Raw genomic sequence first — 14,309 nt, 5'->3', positions numbered from 1 at the left:
AGGACTACACTATTTTAACGAACTTCGCTTTAGGTGATCAGAGGGAGGACTACACTATTTTAACGACCTTCGCTTTAGGTGATCAGAGGGAGGACTACACTATTTTAAAGACCCTCGCTAGCGTAAGGAAGAGAATAATTACTTTTTATATTTATTCATTCTGTTCTTTTACATGTGTAAATTGTTAGATACTGTTGGAGCTGGAAACGCAAGCATTTAGTTAGATATTACTGTTGGAGCTGGAAACACAAGCATTTAGTTAGATATTACTGTTGGAGCTGGGAACACAAGCATTTAGTTAGATATTACTGTACTGTTGGAGCTGGGAACACAAGCATTTAGTTAGATATTACTGCGCTGTTGGAGCTGGGAACACAAGCATTTAGTTAGATATTACTGCACTGTTGGAGCTAGGAACACAAGCATTTAGTTAGATATTACTGCGCTGTTGGAGCTGGGAACACAAGCATTTAGTTAGATATTACTGTGCTGTTGGAGCTAGGAACACAAGCATTTAGTTAGATATTACTGCGCTGTTGGAGCTGGGAACACAAGCATTTAGTTAGATATTACTGCGCTGTTGGAGCTAGAAACACAAGCATTTAGTTAGATATTACTGTTGGAGCTGGGAACACAAGCATTTCACTACACCCGCAATAACATCGGCTGAATATGTGTATGTGACCAATAGAATTTGATTTAATTTTGAATTCCCTCTGACTCCCACCCCTCCCTTGATATTGAAGGGTTTCGGGAACATTTCATCCGCCTCGTTGCCCTAAACGAGTACATGAAGAAACTTTGTAATGTCTGCTTTTGTGACACTTTTGATTTGCTGTGGCACTTTTTAAAAAATATATATTTTTTTTTTAAAGAGACAGGTTTCACCCTAACTGCAGGGATTCCAGGATTATTTCTAGCAACATTGTGAACTGTTTGACTGACAATCCAATATGGATGGTGTTAAGAGATAGATGGGAGGGGTTGAATGGAGCTGAAAGGTGCCACTAATAAGATAACAAATGTAAAAATATACGGGGTCTGTAAAATGTGTATAGGTTCAGAACTTTTGTGAAATAGAACAGTTACAAATAGAAATCAAACTGGATGGACATCAGAAATAGAGGAAGGCCAGGACTAAAAACAATCAAAATATAACTATTGTAAAATAGATTGTGTCTGTAAAATGTGTATAAGATGTAGAAGCCTAAGTGTTATTGTTTATTAGTTTTCTCCAATTGGGGGAGGGGTGGTAGGGTTTGGGGAATAATAAAGGAAGGTGTATTAAAGAGAAGTGTATCTATGTGGCGGATTGGAAATGATCCAGACGATTTACATATGATGGAAGCGAGACAATCTATCTGCAATATTAAAGCTGCTCCACCCCTCCTAAAACCGAAATAAACTGACGGATAGCCAGAGTCTGGTATTACTCCTCTGTCATAATTGGTTAACGAGAACATGGTATGTCCCATAGTGCAGTTAGAGGAGCTCTTTTAACTCTCTACTGATTTTTAACTCTGTAAATCTAGCAGCGTGTCAAGATTGGGTTATTGAATGTAAAGATCTCCTACGTAGGCAATTATTTAAATTATTTACAATGGCATTGATGTTTTCATGCTCTGTGAGATTTTGGCTTAAACTCCAAGGATTTTTAGTTCCATGCAATGAAACTACCCCCTCCAAGCCTTTTTTCTTATCTACCAAAAACAATCCAGTCTGTCTGGCTTGTTATTCTTGGAGAACATTCATTCATTCATGATGTTCTAGCTGGGAAGTTCCTTGACCTGTTAGAATCCTTTAACTTTGCGCCCCAGGGTCTACACACACAACCAAGTCTATACTGTTAACCTGTTAGTCTTAACTTTGTGCTCCCCCCCATACGCTTCTGCTACTCTGTTTATTAGCCATGCATACTTACTTTGTCTATTGTAAATAGTTCCCCGTTGGTCCCTAACGTGCTGTCTATTGTAAATAGTTCCCCGTTGGTCCCCAACGTGCTGTCTATTGTAAATAGTTCCCTGTTGGTCCTAACGTGCTGTCTATTGTAAATAGTTCCCTGTTGGTCCTAACGTGCTGTCTATTGTAAATAGTTCCCTGTTGGTCCTAACGTGCTGTCTATTGTAAATAGTTCCCCCGTTGGTCCTAACGTGCTGTCTATTGTAAATAGTTCCCCCGTTGGTCCTAACGTGCTGTCTATTGTAAATAGTTCCCTGTTGGTCCCAACGTGCTGTCTATTGTAAATAGTTCCCCGTTGGTCCCCAACGTGCTGTCTATTGTAAATAGTTCCCCGTTGGTCCCCAACGTGCTGTCTATTGTAAATAGTTCCCCGTTGGTCCCCAACGTGCTGTCTATTGTAAATAGTTCCCCGTTGGTCCCCAACGTGCTGTCTATTGTAAATAGTTCCCCCGTTGGTCCTAACGTGCTGTCTATTGTAAATAGTTCCCCCGTTGGTCCTAACGTGCTGTCTATTGTAAATAGTTCCCTGTTGGTCCCAACGTGCTGTCTATTGTAAATAGTTCCCTGAACTCTGTCTCTGGTCCAACTTCTCATTTTAAAAAAACCCAATCTAGACCTTTCCAGACTAAATAATTATAGACCTTTCTCTAAGCTTCTTTTTAGAATATGTATGTATGTATGTATGTATGTATGTATGTATGTATGTATGTATGTATGTGTGTGTGTGTGTGTGTGTGTGTGTGTGTGTGTGTGTGTGTGTGTGTGTGTGTGTGTGTGTGTATGTATGTATGTATATTTGGAAACAGTTGTTTTTCAAGCAATTATTGGCTCATTTTGAGTATGAATAATTGTTTCTGCCCACTTCACAGAACGGAAACGACTTTATTGAAAATCAGTAATGACCGGCTGCCGGCGGGTAGTGACCGGCCGCCTGCCGGCGGGTAGTGACCGGCCGCCTGCCGGCGGGTAGTGACCGGCCGCCTGCCGGCGGGTAGTGACCGGCCGCCTGCCGGCGGGTAGTGACCGGCCGGCTGCCGGCGGGTAGTGACCGGCCGGCTGCCGGCGGGTAGTGACCGGCCGCCTGCCGGCGGGTAGTGACCGGCCGCCTGCCGGCGGGTAGTGACCGGCCGCCTGCCGGCGGGTAGTGACCGGCCGCCTGCCGGTGAATGCTCTATCCTAGTTCATTTGGATCTTAGTGCCGTGTTTGATACTGTGGACTGTAGCATCCCTGTTGAGAGGTGGGTGGGAGTCTGTCCGGCGTTGCCCTCGACTGGTTCAGGTCATATATTTTGTGGCAGACGTTTCTCAGTGAGAATGGATGTTTCCGTATCGTTCCCGGCACCCCCCACCATCATAACTTTCAGTTTTGCTGCTATGCAGATGACACACACAGCTCTATTGACCCAGACCCAGTGACCAAGCTAGCGTAGTGACCCTTCACCAGTGTCTTGCTGACATCAAATGTTGACTGTCTGACCAATTTTATTTAAAAAAATAAAATAAAATTCAGCTCAATGATATAAAATCTGAGGTGGTTTTATTTGGCAGCCCCCAACTTGCTAGAACTCGGATTGTAAATAACCTTGGCCGTTTTGTCCACAAATCTCCCTACGAGCCAGGACGCAGCCAGAGATTCTCTGGCAGGACACTGTTGCCCATTCTAAAGTCTAGGCTGACAACGAAAGGAGACGGGGCATTAGGACCCCTGGACTTGGTCTGCCAGAGGAGATCAGTGTCTGTTTTTATATCCCTGCTGAATAGACACTTTTATGAAGATGCTTTTCATGTCTTTTTTTTAAATTATTAATTAGCTGTCCTTTTGTTTACCTGTTTTTGTTAGCACTTTTATTTGATGTGAAGCACTTTTGTTACTTGTATTGAAAAGCACTGTACCAATAAAGTTATTATTATTATTATTATTATTACTGTTGATGACACTAACACATCAATTCAAGACCTTCTACTCTCTCTCAACTCAGCATGCCCCCCTGCCCCCACTCTGTCTCTTGACCCAGACATCAACCTGAACTCTCCCAACAAGGGCCTTGGACCTGCAGGAGGAGCAGACCCACTGACTGATGTCCCCGTGGAGGCTGGAGCAATGGGGGTATCTTCCATCAACACGCTACCCCCAGGGCTCACAGAGGAGGAGGCTGAGGAGATCCGCTCTGAGCTAGGAAAGGTATGGTTCTGTTGGCCGGAACCGACATAGGCCTCGTGTTTTGTCTGTTTTGTTGTCCCTGTGCTCTAATCTGATCCCATCTCTTTTTGAGTGAGTTTGATTTACTAATAATCGGTTCCACAAAACATTTGAGTGGAACTTTTGTTTCAGACAATGGTAATGTTCATAACTACGTTTGACCCAGCCAGTGGTTGACCTTTCTGCTGTGTTGCTGACAGGTAGAGGAGGAGATCAACACCCTGAGACAGGTCCTCCTGGCCAAAGAGAAACATTCTGCTGATCTGAAGAGGAAGCTGGGGATGAGCCCCCTCAACGAGCTCAAACAGAACCTCACCAAGGGATGGCAGGATGTCCAGACTTCTAATGCGTAAGTACAAGACCCTTTTAAAAAAAAAAAATGTTGAGACTTAAACAACAACAAAAAAAACATCTAATATTATTCATCTTAGGTTGTTAAAATAACATTAACTGATTGCTTGCAGTAACGTCCGTCAATTGATTCTTCTAGATGCTCTCTGCTGTTCCCTTCTGTCATTCTGGCCCGGTCAGGGTTATTTTAGTGTAGACCAGAGTGGCCCTGTGAGTGCGGGTCCACCGCTGTTAGTACACTGAAGTGGCCCTGTGAGTGCGGGTCCATCGCTGCCAGTACACTGAAGTGGCCCTGTGAGTGCGGGTCCACCGCTGTCAGTACACTGAAGTGGCCCTGTGAGTGCGGGTCCACCGCTGTCAGTACACTGAAGTGGCCCTGTGAGTGCGGGTCCACCGCTGTCAGTACACTGAAGTGGCCCTGTGAGTGCGGGTCCACCGCTGTCAGTACACTGAAGTGATCCGTAGGCTTTAGAATCATGTCCGTCTACTTCGACCTCTTGTCGATATACTCAAAATATTCCTTTTGCGTTTATGATGAGTCATGCTGTAATTCAACGTTTCAAACGGCCCATTGCGTTATATAAGTAACATGATTCAACTCAAATCAAATGTGATTTGTCACGTTACACATGGTTAGCAGATGTTAATGAGAGTGTAGCGAAATGCTTGTGCTTCCAGTTCCGACTTGGCAGTAATATTCTAGCAGCTTTTAGATTTGAGTGAAGAAGCCGTTTTTAAATCGAGGCATCTTCTAAATCCTGTCAAACAGTTCAAAGTCTTAAAGTGACGTGTAATATTACCAAGTCAAAATGGAGGGAGCAAAGACATTTTTATTGTTTGATTTATTTTTTTGATGTTGATTAGTGAAGGTGTATCAGTCAGCATCAGTGATTTGAAGTTTCTGAAGTAGCCTAGTTAATGGATTTTCTCTCCCCCCCCCCCCCCCAGATATAAATATTTAAATTAGCTGATGCTTTTATCCAAAGAGATTGTACAGTACAGCGAGTACATTTTGTTTGTTTTTTTTGCATATGTGGAGTTGAACCCACGACCTTTAGCGTTGCTATGCTCTACCAAACAGAGGACCAGATGTATCTTAGCACTACAAAACCGAAGTGTGTTGCATACTGTATGCCTGCTTTCTACTGTGGTGCTGGACCTGGTTACGTTTCTGGAACCGTTCTGGAAAGGTAGTGCTGAGCGATTTTATTTATTTATTTATTTATTTTTTTTATTTTTTATTTTTTTATTTATTTATTATTATTTTTTTTTTAGTGCTTTTTCAGGTCAGTTCGACTATTAAATAAATAAATAATAATCATGGTTTTAGATTTAGAAGTATTTATAAAAAATTTAAAAAACTTTAAATGCATTATGTGGATTGAATATTTAAACACAGAATAAAACAATGAATGAAAGTCCCATGATGCTAGTGACTGTCCATTACTGCTGATCACTCATTAACCATCGTTCACTTTAATATAAATATATCAGTTATTGTGTGTATTACATTAGTTTTATTTGATGACTTTATTTAATTTCATCTCATCTCTATAGTGCTGCTGCTCACTATTTTAGTAGTTTTTCATAGTAAATAAGGTGTAATTTTATAACTGCTGAATACCAACTATCAGTCACTTAGATCATGTATTTACAGGTAGAGATACCTGGCCAAGCAACTGCTCTCCATCGCCCATTCTGTCTCTCTCTGTCTCTCTGTCTCTCTCTGTGTCTGTCTGTCTCTGTCTCCCCCCCACACTAACATAAGCAGGCGTGTAAAACAAATTAAATGGACCAGACAATAGATTATGGTCATTGTAGTTTAGTGCAGAACATTTGTTAATTAACTATGTAGAATATTGTCCTGTTGAAAACTACAACTCCCTACTACATCGCACAGTTCTGGCTTGACCTGATTTTTATATCTAGAGAAACTGCAATGTGCGTATTGAGCTCACGGGGGGGAATTTACAAAATGGATTTCAAGTAATTTAACCAATTTCAGTCAATGAGTTTTAAAAAATAACAGAAATGTGGGTTAATGTTTCAACACTATGAAAAGGACAAGGTGAACATCTGAGTCAGAACAGCATGGTTTGGCCTTGTAGCGTGAATCAGACAGCCAGCCTGGCACAGTGCTGAGCTGTACATCTCTAAGCCAGTCTGTTTTCCAGCTATGTCAGCACTGAGAAACTTGGCGAGGTGGAATGAGAAAGTTTACCGCTCTCTCAACCTCAATGTCTAATTTGAGAACCCCTGCCGTAGGCTACCAGTGTCTGCAGTGTACCCTGGCTTACTGTATCCATTGTGCTCTTGATTCTATATTTGTCCTTTTGTGGGTTCCTCTGCCTGCTGCGTGTGAAAACTCACATTCCCATGACACCATCTGTCTCCCGGCAGACACCGTCTGTCTCCCGGCAGACACCATCTGTCTCCCGGCAGACACCATCTGTCTCCTAGTCTGTCTCCCGGCAGACACCGTCTGTCTCCTAGTCTGTCTCCCGGCAGACACCGTCTGTCTCCCGGCAGACACCGTCTGTCTCCCGGCTTCTTTGGGTGTCGTCGTCATGACGTTTCCCCACGTTCAGTACGCAGATATTGTGCGTATTTTGCAGATAGAAATGTCACGAGTAGAGCTGACGTGATTCTTTATTCTACATGTCTGAAGTTTGTTTGTTCTACATAGAAATATTTCTATCTGTACATTCCACAAAGTTCTGCCTTGCTTTAACGTGCCACTGTTGGTTTGCCAAAGAGTTGTTGTCTATCCTAGAATAACCCATATAGTCCCTCTTTTTTTCTGTCAGACTAAACTTAAAGCCTGCTATATGAGGCTGGTAAATGGCTTGTAGTACTCCACTGAAGGAGCTCTAGGTCCATCTCTTTCTCTTTTGGATGGGTGGCTTACTGGCAATGACTCACTCTTTACATGAAGTCTGTCTGTTTTCTATCACTTCCTGTTTCCCTGTGCTGTGTTTCCTGTTAAAGCAGGTGACTCCCGGGTGTTAAGGTGACATCCTCGTTCCCACTTCCTCTGAACCAACAACCTAATATCTCTGGTAGATTTAACTAGGGTTGGTCGGTATCCTGATATCCATACTTCTCTCATCCTGGTATTGAAGGTATTACTGGCTTAATACACGAGGGGGCGCCAAAAAAAAAGCAAAAAGCCCATTTGGGTGTCAATTACCAGAATGCAAAACAAAATGTAACATGAGTAATGGTAAATTTACATGAAGGCCAACGCCCGCAAACTAAAATAAACAAATTGCAAAAGCAGGCAATCCCACTCATGAAGTTCTACATATATATATTGTGGCAAAGAAGGGGGTCGAGTGATAAATGGCAGATATGTGAGGGCAGAACTAATAAACGGGCTCTGCCCGATCACTAAAATGGCCACCCCGATTAGAACTACAGATCACAAAATGACCGACTGCCAAAACTACAATTCCCAGAAGCAAGGGGAACCCTCAGAAGGTGGAGCCGACCCACAGATAAAAGGTCAAGAAAAACCAGGAAGAGAGAGAGAGGGCGGGAAGGATCTATGAACCATAGAGAGAGAGAGACATTCTACATTGGCTGCATTTACCGTGTACGAGCTGGACTGTTTTGGACTTACCTGTTGGCGTTTAGACCTGGACCTACCGAGAACCAGATTTGTGTACCGAACCCTGCTATCCTTGACCTTACCTGTGGCCTGAGTGGACCAGGACAGAGAAACAAACATACAGGTACTGTCATGTTCGAAAGAACTTTAATTCTGGGCTGACTTTGGTGACAGTTTCTCACTTAATTTGTGACAAACGCTCCTAGCTTTGAAGAGGTTTGCCACAATATATATAGGTAGGAGCTACAGAATGTCATTTGTGGTGAGTTTGGACATTTTTACAAGTGAATGTGAACGAGAGACATTGTGCAAATGAAGAACGTTTTGACACATGCTTGTCTGAAGGAAGAACAGTACTGGCTCTGAAGCAGCATGTGTACACACTGTCTGTGTGGAGTCTGGAGTCGCTAGGGCAACGGGCCTGCCTGCACTGCACTACTCTGAGAAGGTGGGGGGGGGGGGGTGGGGCAGGCCGAGAAGGGAGAGGAGAAAAAAACCTCAAAGAAATCAAGATGGTGGCAGCTGTACAAATAACTTATCCAAAGGACTTTGAGTTCTCAAACACGGCAGCAAGCTAACACTGATGCCTAGTCACCTTTTTAATTCAGCCACGTAACACGACACCTAAGTTTAAGTTGCTAGTTAACACAGAATTCCATTTTATTTTTGCATTTTTTTGACAGCATAGAAATATCTTGCTGTGTTTTGTAAACGTAGATTTAAAATGTTTATTGTAATTTCTGCTCGGCATCAGACACATTTTTTTCTTCAGTTACACTTCTCCTCTCGGATGAGAATTCACCAACAGGCATTCTATCAGCAGACAGCTCTCTGACTGATGTGGAGCTACTGTTCTCCATCATTCTATCAGCAGACAGCTCTCTGACTGATGTGGAGCTACTGTTCTCCATCATTCTATCAGCAGACAGCTCTCTGACTGATGTGGAGCTACTGTTCTCCATCATTCTATCAGCAGACAGCTCTCTGACTGATGTGGAGCTACTGTTCTCCATCATTCTATCAGCAGACAGCTCTCTGACTGATGTGGAGCTACTGTTCTCCATCATTCTATCAGCAGACAGCTCTCTGACTGATGTGGAGCTACTGTTCTCCATCATTCTATCAGCAGACAGCTCTCTGATGTGGAGCTACTGTTCTCCATCATTCTATCAGCAGACAGCTCTCTGACTGATGTGGAGCTACTGTTCTCCATCATTCTATCAGCAGACAGCTCTCTGACTGATGTGGAGCTACTGTTCTCCATCATTCTATCAGCAGACAGCACTCTGACTGATGTGGAGCTACTGTTCTCCATCATTCTATCAGCAGACAGCTCTCTGACTGATGTGGAGCTACTGTTCTCCATCATTCTATCAGCAGACAGCTCTCTGATGTGGAGCTACTGTTCTCCATCATTCTATCAGCAGACAGCACTCTGACTGATGTGGAGCTACTGTTCTCCATCATTCTATCAGCAGACAGCTCTCTGACTGATGTGGAGCTACTGTTCTCCATCATTCTATCAGCAGACAGCTCTCTGACTGATGTAGAGCTACTGTTCTCCATCATTCTATCAGCAGATAGCACTCTGACTGATGTGGAGCTACTGTTCTCCATCATTCTATCAGCAGACAGCTCTCTGACTGATGTGGAGCTACTGTTCTCCATCATTCTATCAGCAGACAGCTCTCTGACTGATGTGGAGCTACTGTTCTCCATCATTCTATCAGCAGACAGCTCTCTGACTGATGTGGAGCTACTGTTCTCCATCATTCTATCAGCAGACAGCTCTCTGACTGATGTGGAGCTACTGTTCTCCATCATTCTATCAGCAGACAGCACTCTGACTGATGTGGAGCTACTGTTCTCCATCATTCTATCAGCAGACAGCTCTCTGACTGATGTGGAGCTACTGTTCTCCATCATTCTATCAGCAGACAGCTCTCTGACTGATGTGGAGCTACTGTTCTCCATCATTCTATCAGCAGACAGCTCTCTGACTGATGTGGAGCTACTGTTCTCCATCATTCTATCAGCAGACAGCTCTCTGACTGATGTGGAGCTACTGTTCTCCATCATTCTATCAGCAGACAGCTCTCTGACTGATGTGGAGCTACTGTTCTCCATCATTCTATCAGCAGACAGCTCTCTGACTGATGTGGAGCTACTGTTCTCCATCATTCTATCAGCAGACAGCTCTCTGACTGATGTGGAGCTACTGTTCTCCATCATTCTATCAGCAGACAGCACTCTGACTGATGTGGAGCTACTGTTCTCCATCATTCTATCAGCAGACAGCACTCTGACTGATGTGGAGCTACTGTTCTCCATCATTCTATCAGCAGACAGCACTCTGACTGATGTGGAGCTACTGTTCTCCATCATTCTATCAGCAGACAGCTCTCTGACTGATGTGGAGCTACTGTTCTCCATCATTCTATCAGCAGACAGCTCTCTGACTGATGTGGAGCTACTGTTCTCCATCATTCTATCAGCAGACAGCACTCTGACTGATGTGGAGCTACTGTTCTCCATCATTCTATCAGCAGACAGCACTCTGATGTGGAGCTACTGTTCTCCATCATTCTATCAGCAGACAGCTCTCTGATGTGGAGCTACTGTTCTCAGGTAGTGTTTTTCAGTGTAGCCAGACTACTTTTGGTAAAATGCTAGATTAGGAAAACATTGTTTCTATGATAAACATAAAAGACACGATGGCCATGCATAATATTAGCTCATTTACTTATGTGGCTGCCAGCCAAGTAGTGTTGTTTATCACAATATGAAGCTGTTTTCTGCCGACTGATCGCTCTCTATTGAAGCAAAAAAAAAAAAAACACAGACTTTCAATATAAAACGCAACCCGTGTCAATACACAGCTGGAATCCCATGCTCCCGCTTTCTCCCGTTCTGCTAGTGTACAAACAAACACGTGACCTCTGTTCTGGGGAACTACCATAAACTTCCATAATGTGACAGGTGGAAAAAAAGAATTCTGTCTGCTTTTTTTTCTTTTTTTTTTCTCCTAATGTATTGCACAAGTTGACTGCAGGTATTTAGTTAAAATAGCTATAAATATAACAATGTATTGAGGATGTTGAAAAAGCATTTGCGTGGCTCTTTCCAAAAAGCCCAGTACAGGTTCAAGCCTAGTTCTAACTCCTTCTGTTAGTTTGGTGGTTGATTTTTACACTTAAAACGAGGGAAAGTGAAATACATTTCACTATACATTTAAATTATATCCTACATCTGTGTGTAAAGGTAGTGAAACTACCACCACCGTTGCTACAGCAAATTAAATTGTCTGGATGGCTGAAGGCCTACATGGAGAGAGACATGGTGGTGGTTTGTGAGCTACTGTCCTTTCAGCGCATTAGATATAGATAGATAGATATCTATCTCACACAGCAGCTGTTTCTCGACCAGACAAACAGCCCAGACCCGCCACAGGATTGTGTGGGAGACGAGAGGAGAGGATTGTGAGAGAGACTGAAAGAGAGCTGGACTGGTAAACGACCATGGGCAGAGGGAGAGAGAGAGGGGGATGACAATGTTGGACTGGCCCCAAAAAATGGTTGTCTTGCTTGATCAGTCACATGACTCACCCAGAGTGAGGATGTGGAAGAATGCCACGTGAACGAGAGTGCCTGTGTAGGGATGACACTATGGCTGTGATGCTAGTATCAACAACAACAACAAAATCCATGGGGGAAAACGTGAAACAGACTCAACTCTTTTGGTCTTTTTAAAACCTGCTGTATGTAAAATATTGTGTTCTATACCTTGGAAAATAAATGTTTAATTCCAACATTAGGACTGTGTTCTTAAACAAGTGAAATCCGCTTGGTGTTTTTTGTTTCTTTGCCACGATACTAACGAGTGTCGCCGTCCTGGTATGGTCCTGGGCCCTAGAAGACAGGTATTTTATTTGGGTTGTCTGTGTGTGTTTTATTACATTTTTAATCAGACAGCTACGCTTGATTATGTATTTCCTTTTTTCCATTGTAGACAGCAGAACCAAAGCCACTTCCTCTTTCCCATGCAGGTTACAGTACTGACAGGGATCTATAGGACTTCATTACAGTAACAACAATGTTCAGGCACTGTTTGGTTGGTGCTCAATCAGTAACTAGTCCAATAGATTCTAATGCTTGACACATTGGCACCTTTTTTTAATTCTGTGAAAGTATTACTAAGAGAGTTTGAACACGAGATGTGACTGCCGACTATGTCCAAGCTTGAGGAAGGTGTTGTCCTCTAATCTAAAACTCTGTCATGTGGCCCCACCTGGGTGCATGTTGGTTTGTTATTGTTTTCTCTCCCCCCCCCCCCCACCACCCAGCGAGACACAGCTGATTTCATATAATCAAAGTTTGATGATGAGTTGTTTAATTTGAATCAGCTGTGTAGTTCTAGGACAGACAAACCAAAACGTGCACCCAGAGGGGACCCCAGGGACCGAGTTTGGGAGAAACCCAGCTGTAATAAACCCCTAGAAATTCAGCACAGTTGGGTATTTGCCACTTCTGTAACTTTCCAAAGACCGATGCATTGTCATAGTGTTACAAATTGTTCAGTATATGCACTATTCAAACAAAATCAAAGTATTGTGGCAAGTTTTTTGGACTGTCTTATTTGTGTGTGTGTGTGTGTAGAAGGGTTCTAGTTATGTAAACTTTAAAGTCTCTAACTTGCTCTTTCCTCCCTCTATAAGAAGTCAGTCATTTAATTGTCATACTGTTTGTCCGTAGATATCTTACAGCGTCTGCAACTTTGGATGAAATTTCCCGATCTGAAGCGTGAGTTGATCTATTAACTTATTTAGTTTAGTTTTGTCTGAGTTGCATTTTGTTTCAGCAAGGAGGAGGGGCTTCTGTCTGTTCCTGCTGTTTGCTTGGAGAAGGGGAGGGGCTTCTGACTTCCTGCTGTTTGCTTGGAGAGGGGGAGGGGCGTCTGACTGTTCCTGCTGTTTGCTTGGAGAGGGGAGGGGCTTCTGACTGTTCCTGCTGTTTGCTTGGAGAGGGGGAGGGGCTTCTGACTGTTCCTGCTGTTTGCTTGGAGAGGGGGAGGGGCGTCTGACTGTTCCTGCTGTTTGCTTGGAGAGGGGGAGGGGCGTCTGACTGTTCCTGCTGTTTGCTTGGAGAGGGGGAGGGGCGTCTGACTGTTCCTGCTGTTTGCTTGGAGAGGGGGAGGGGCGTCTGACTGTTCCTGCTGTTTGCTTGGAGAGGGGGAGGGGCGTCTGACTGTTCCTGCTGTTTGCTTGGAGAGGGGGAGGGGCGTCTGACTGTTCCTGCTGTTTGCTTGGAGAGGGGGAGGGGCGTCTGACTGTTCCTGCTGTTTGCTTGGAGAGGGGAGGGGCTTCTGACTGTTCCTGCTTCCCTTCTGTTTGGCTGGTGATATTTGGAGGGCCCTGCACGTGCCCACCTTCACTTTAAATCATGTGAGCTTGTGTGGGGCAACAACAACAATGGGTATCGCCGTGGGTTACTTGAGGACTGGATTTGAGAGGCTGTTTTTTTTAGTGAGGCGTGGGTGCCTGTCCTAGTCTAGCTGAATGTACTTTGTTTTTGTCTTGGTCATCACATCTCCTGGGGAACCTCTGACCCGCTGAACAAAGTGTAATAAAATGGCGTCGTTAATTGATTATCCACCAACTGCATTGTTCCCCCCCCAACTCTCTTTTCAGTATTATCAGTTATCAATACCATTTGTTGTATTGATCAGTCTGAATAGAAATCCATTTGTTGTATTGATCAGTCTGAATAGAAATCCATTTTCTGGGATAAAGATGAGGACTTTGTGTACTGAACGGATGACTAGTAAAACATGATTACTGGATCAGGAGTGGTTTGACTATTGATGTTGTGCTAGAGGCGATCACCTGCTCGTGTGTGACGTGTTGGTGCCACCCCTGTAGAGGTGTTGGTGCCACCCCTGTAGAGGTGTTGGTGCCACCCCATTCAGAGGTTCTATTTGGACTCCGTGTGGGATTTAAGCACGGTGATGTCTGGGTAGATTCCTGCTTTAGGTCGGTACTGCAATACAAATGGATCTAAATTCTTCTGTCTGAAATTATTAATATTATGAATTTTCTGTTTTAAAAATCTGAAATAAGCCTGAAATGTCCAGTTTCAAAGTTCAGAGTTTGGTTTAAGCTGTTTTGTACAATACCTGGTTGTACAGTCCCCC

At 43.6% G+C, this 14,309-nt stretch overlaps 1 protein-coding gene across 20 annotated transcripts in view; it reads left to right on the top strand.

Annotated features, from left to right (window-relative positions):
* LOC115168716 (tumor protein D54) overlaps positions 1 to 14,309 on the top strand; it is a 36,107-nt gene that overhangs the window by 8,690 nt on the left and 13,108 nt on the right. For 15 of the 20 annotated variants that reach the window (XR_003870729.1, XR_003870732.1, XR_003870728.1 and 12 more), the window contains exons 2-4: positions 3,939 to 4,141; positions 4,360 to 4,508; positions 12,872 to 12,919. Coding sequence is in view for 12 of the 20 variants with exons in the window: in XM_029724234.1 (XP_029580094.1) it covers positions 3,939 to 4,141; positions 4,360 to 4,508; positions 12,872 to 12,919 (400 nt within the window). In the remaining 8 variants the exon portion in view is untranslated. The remainder of the gene's footprint in view (positions 1 to 3,938; positions 4,142 to 4,359; positions 4,509 to 12,871; positions 12,920 to 14,309) is intronic. The other 5 variants (XM_029724232.1, XM_029724231.1, XM_029724235.1 and 2 more) reach the window with 2 other exon arrangements.

The sequence above is a fragment of the Salmo trutta genome, chromosome 30 (assembly GCF_901001165.1).
Source record: "Salmo trutta chromosome 30, fSalTru1.1, whole genome shotgun sequence".
NCBI classification, from domain to species: domain Eukaryota; kingdom Metazoa; phylum Chordata; class Actinopteri; order Salmoniformes; family Salmonidae; genus Salmo; species Salmo trutta.
This window is presented reverse-complemented; position numbering and strand designations above follow the sequence as displayed.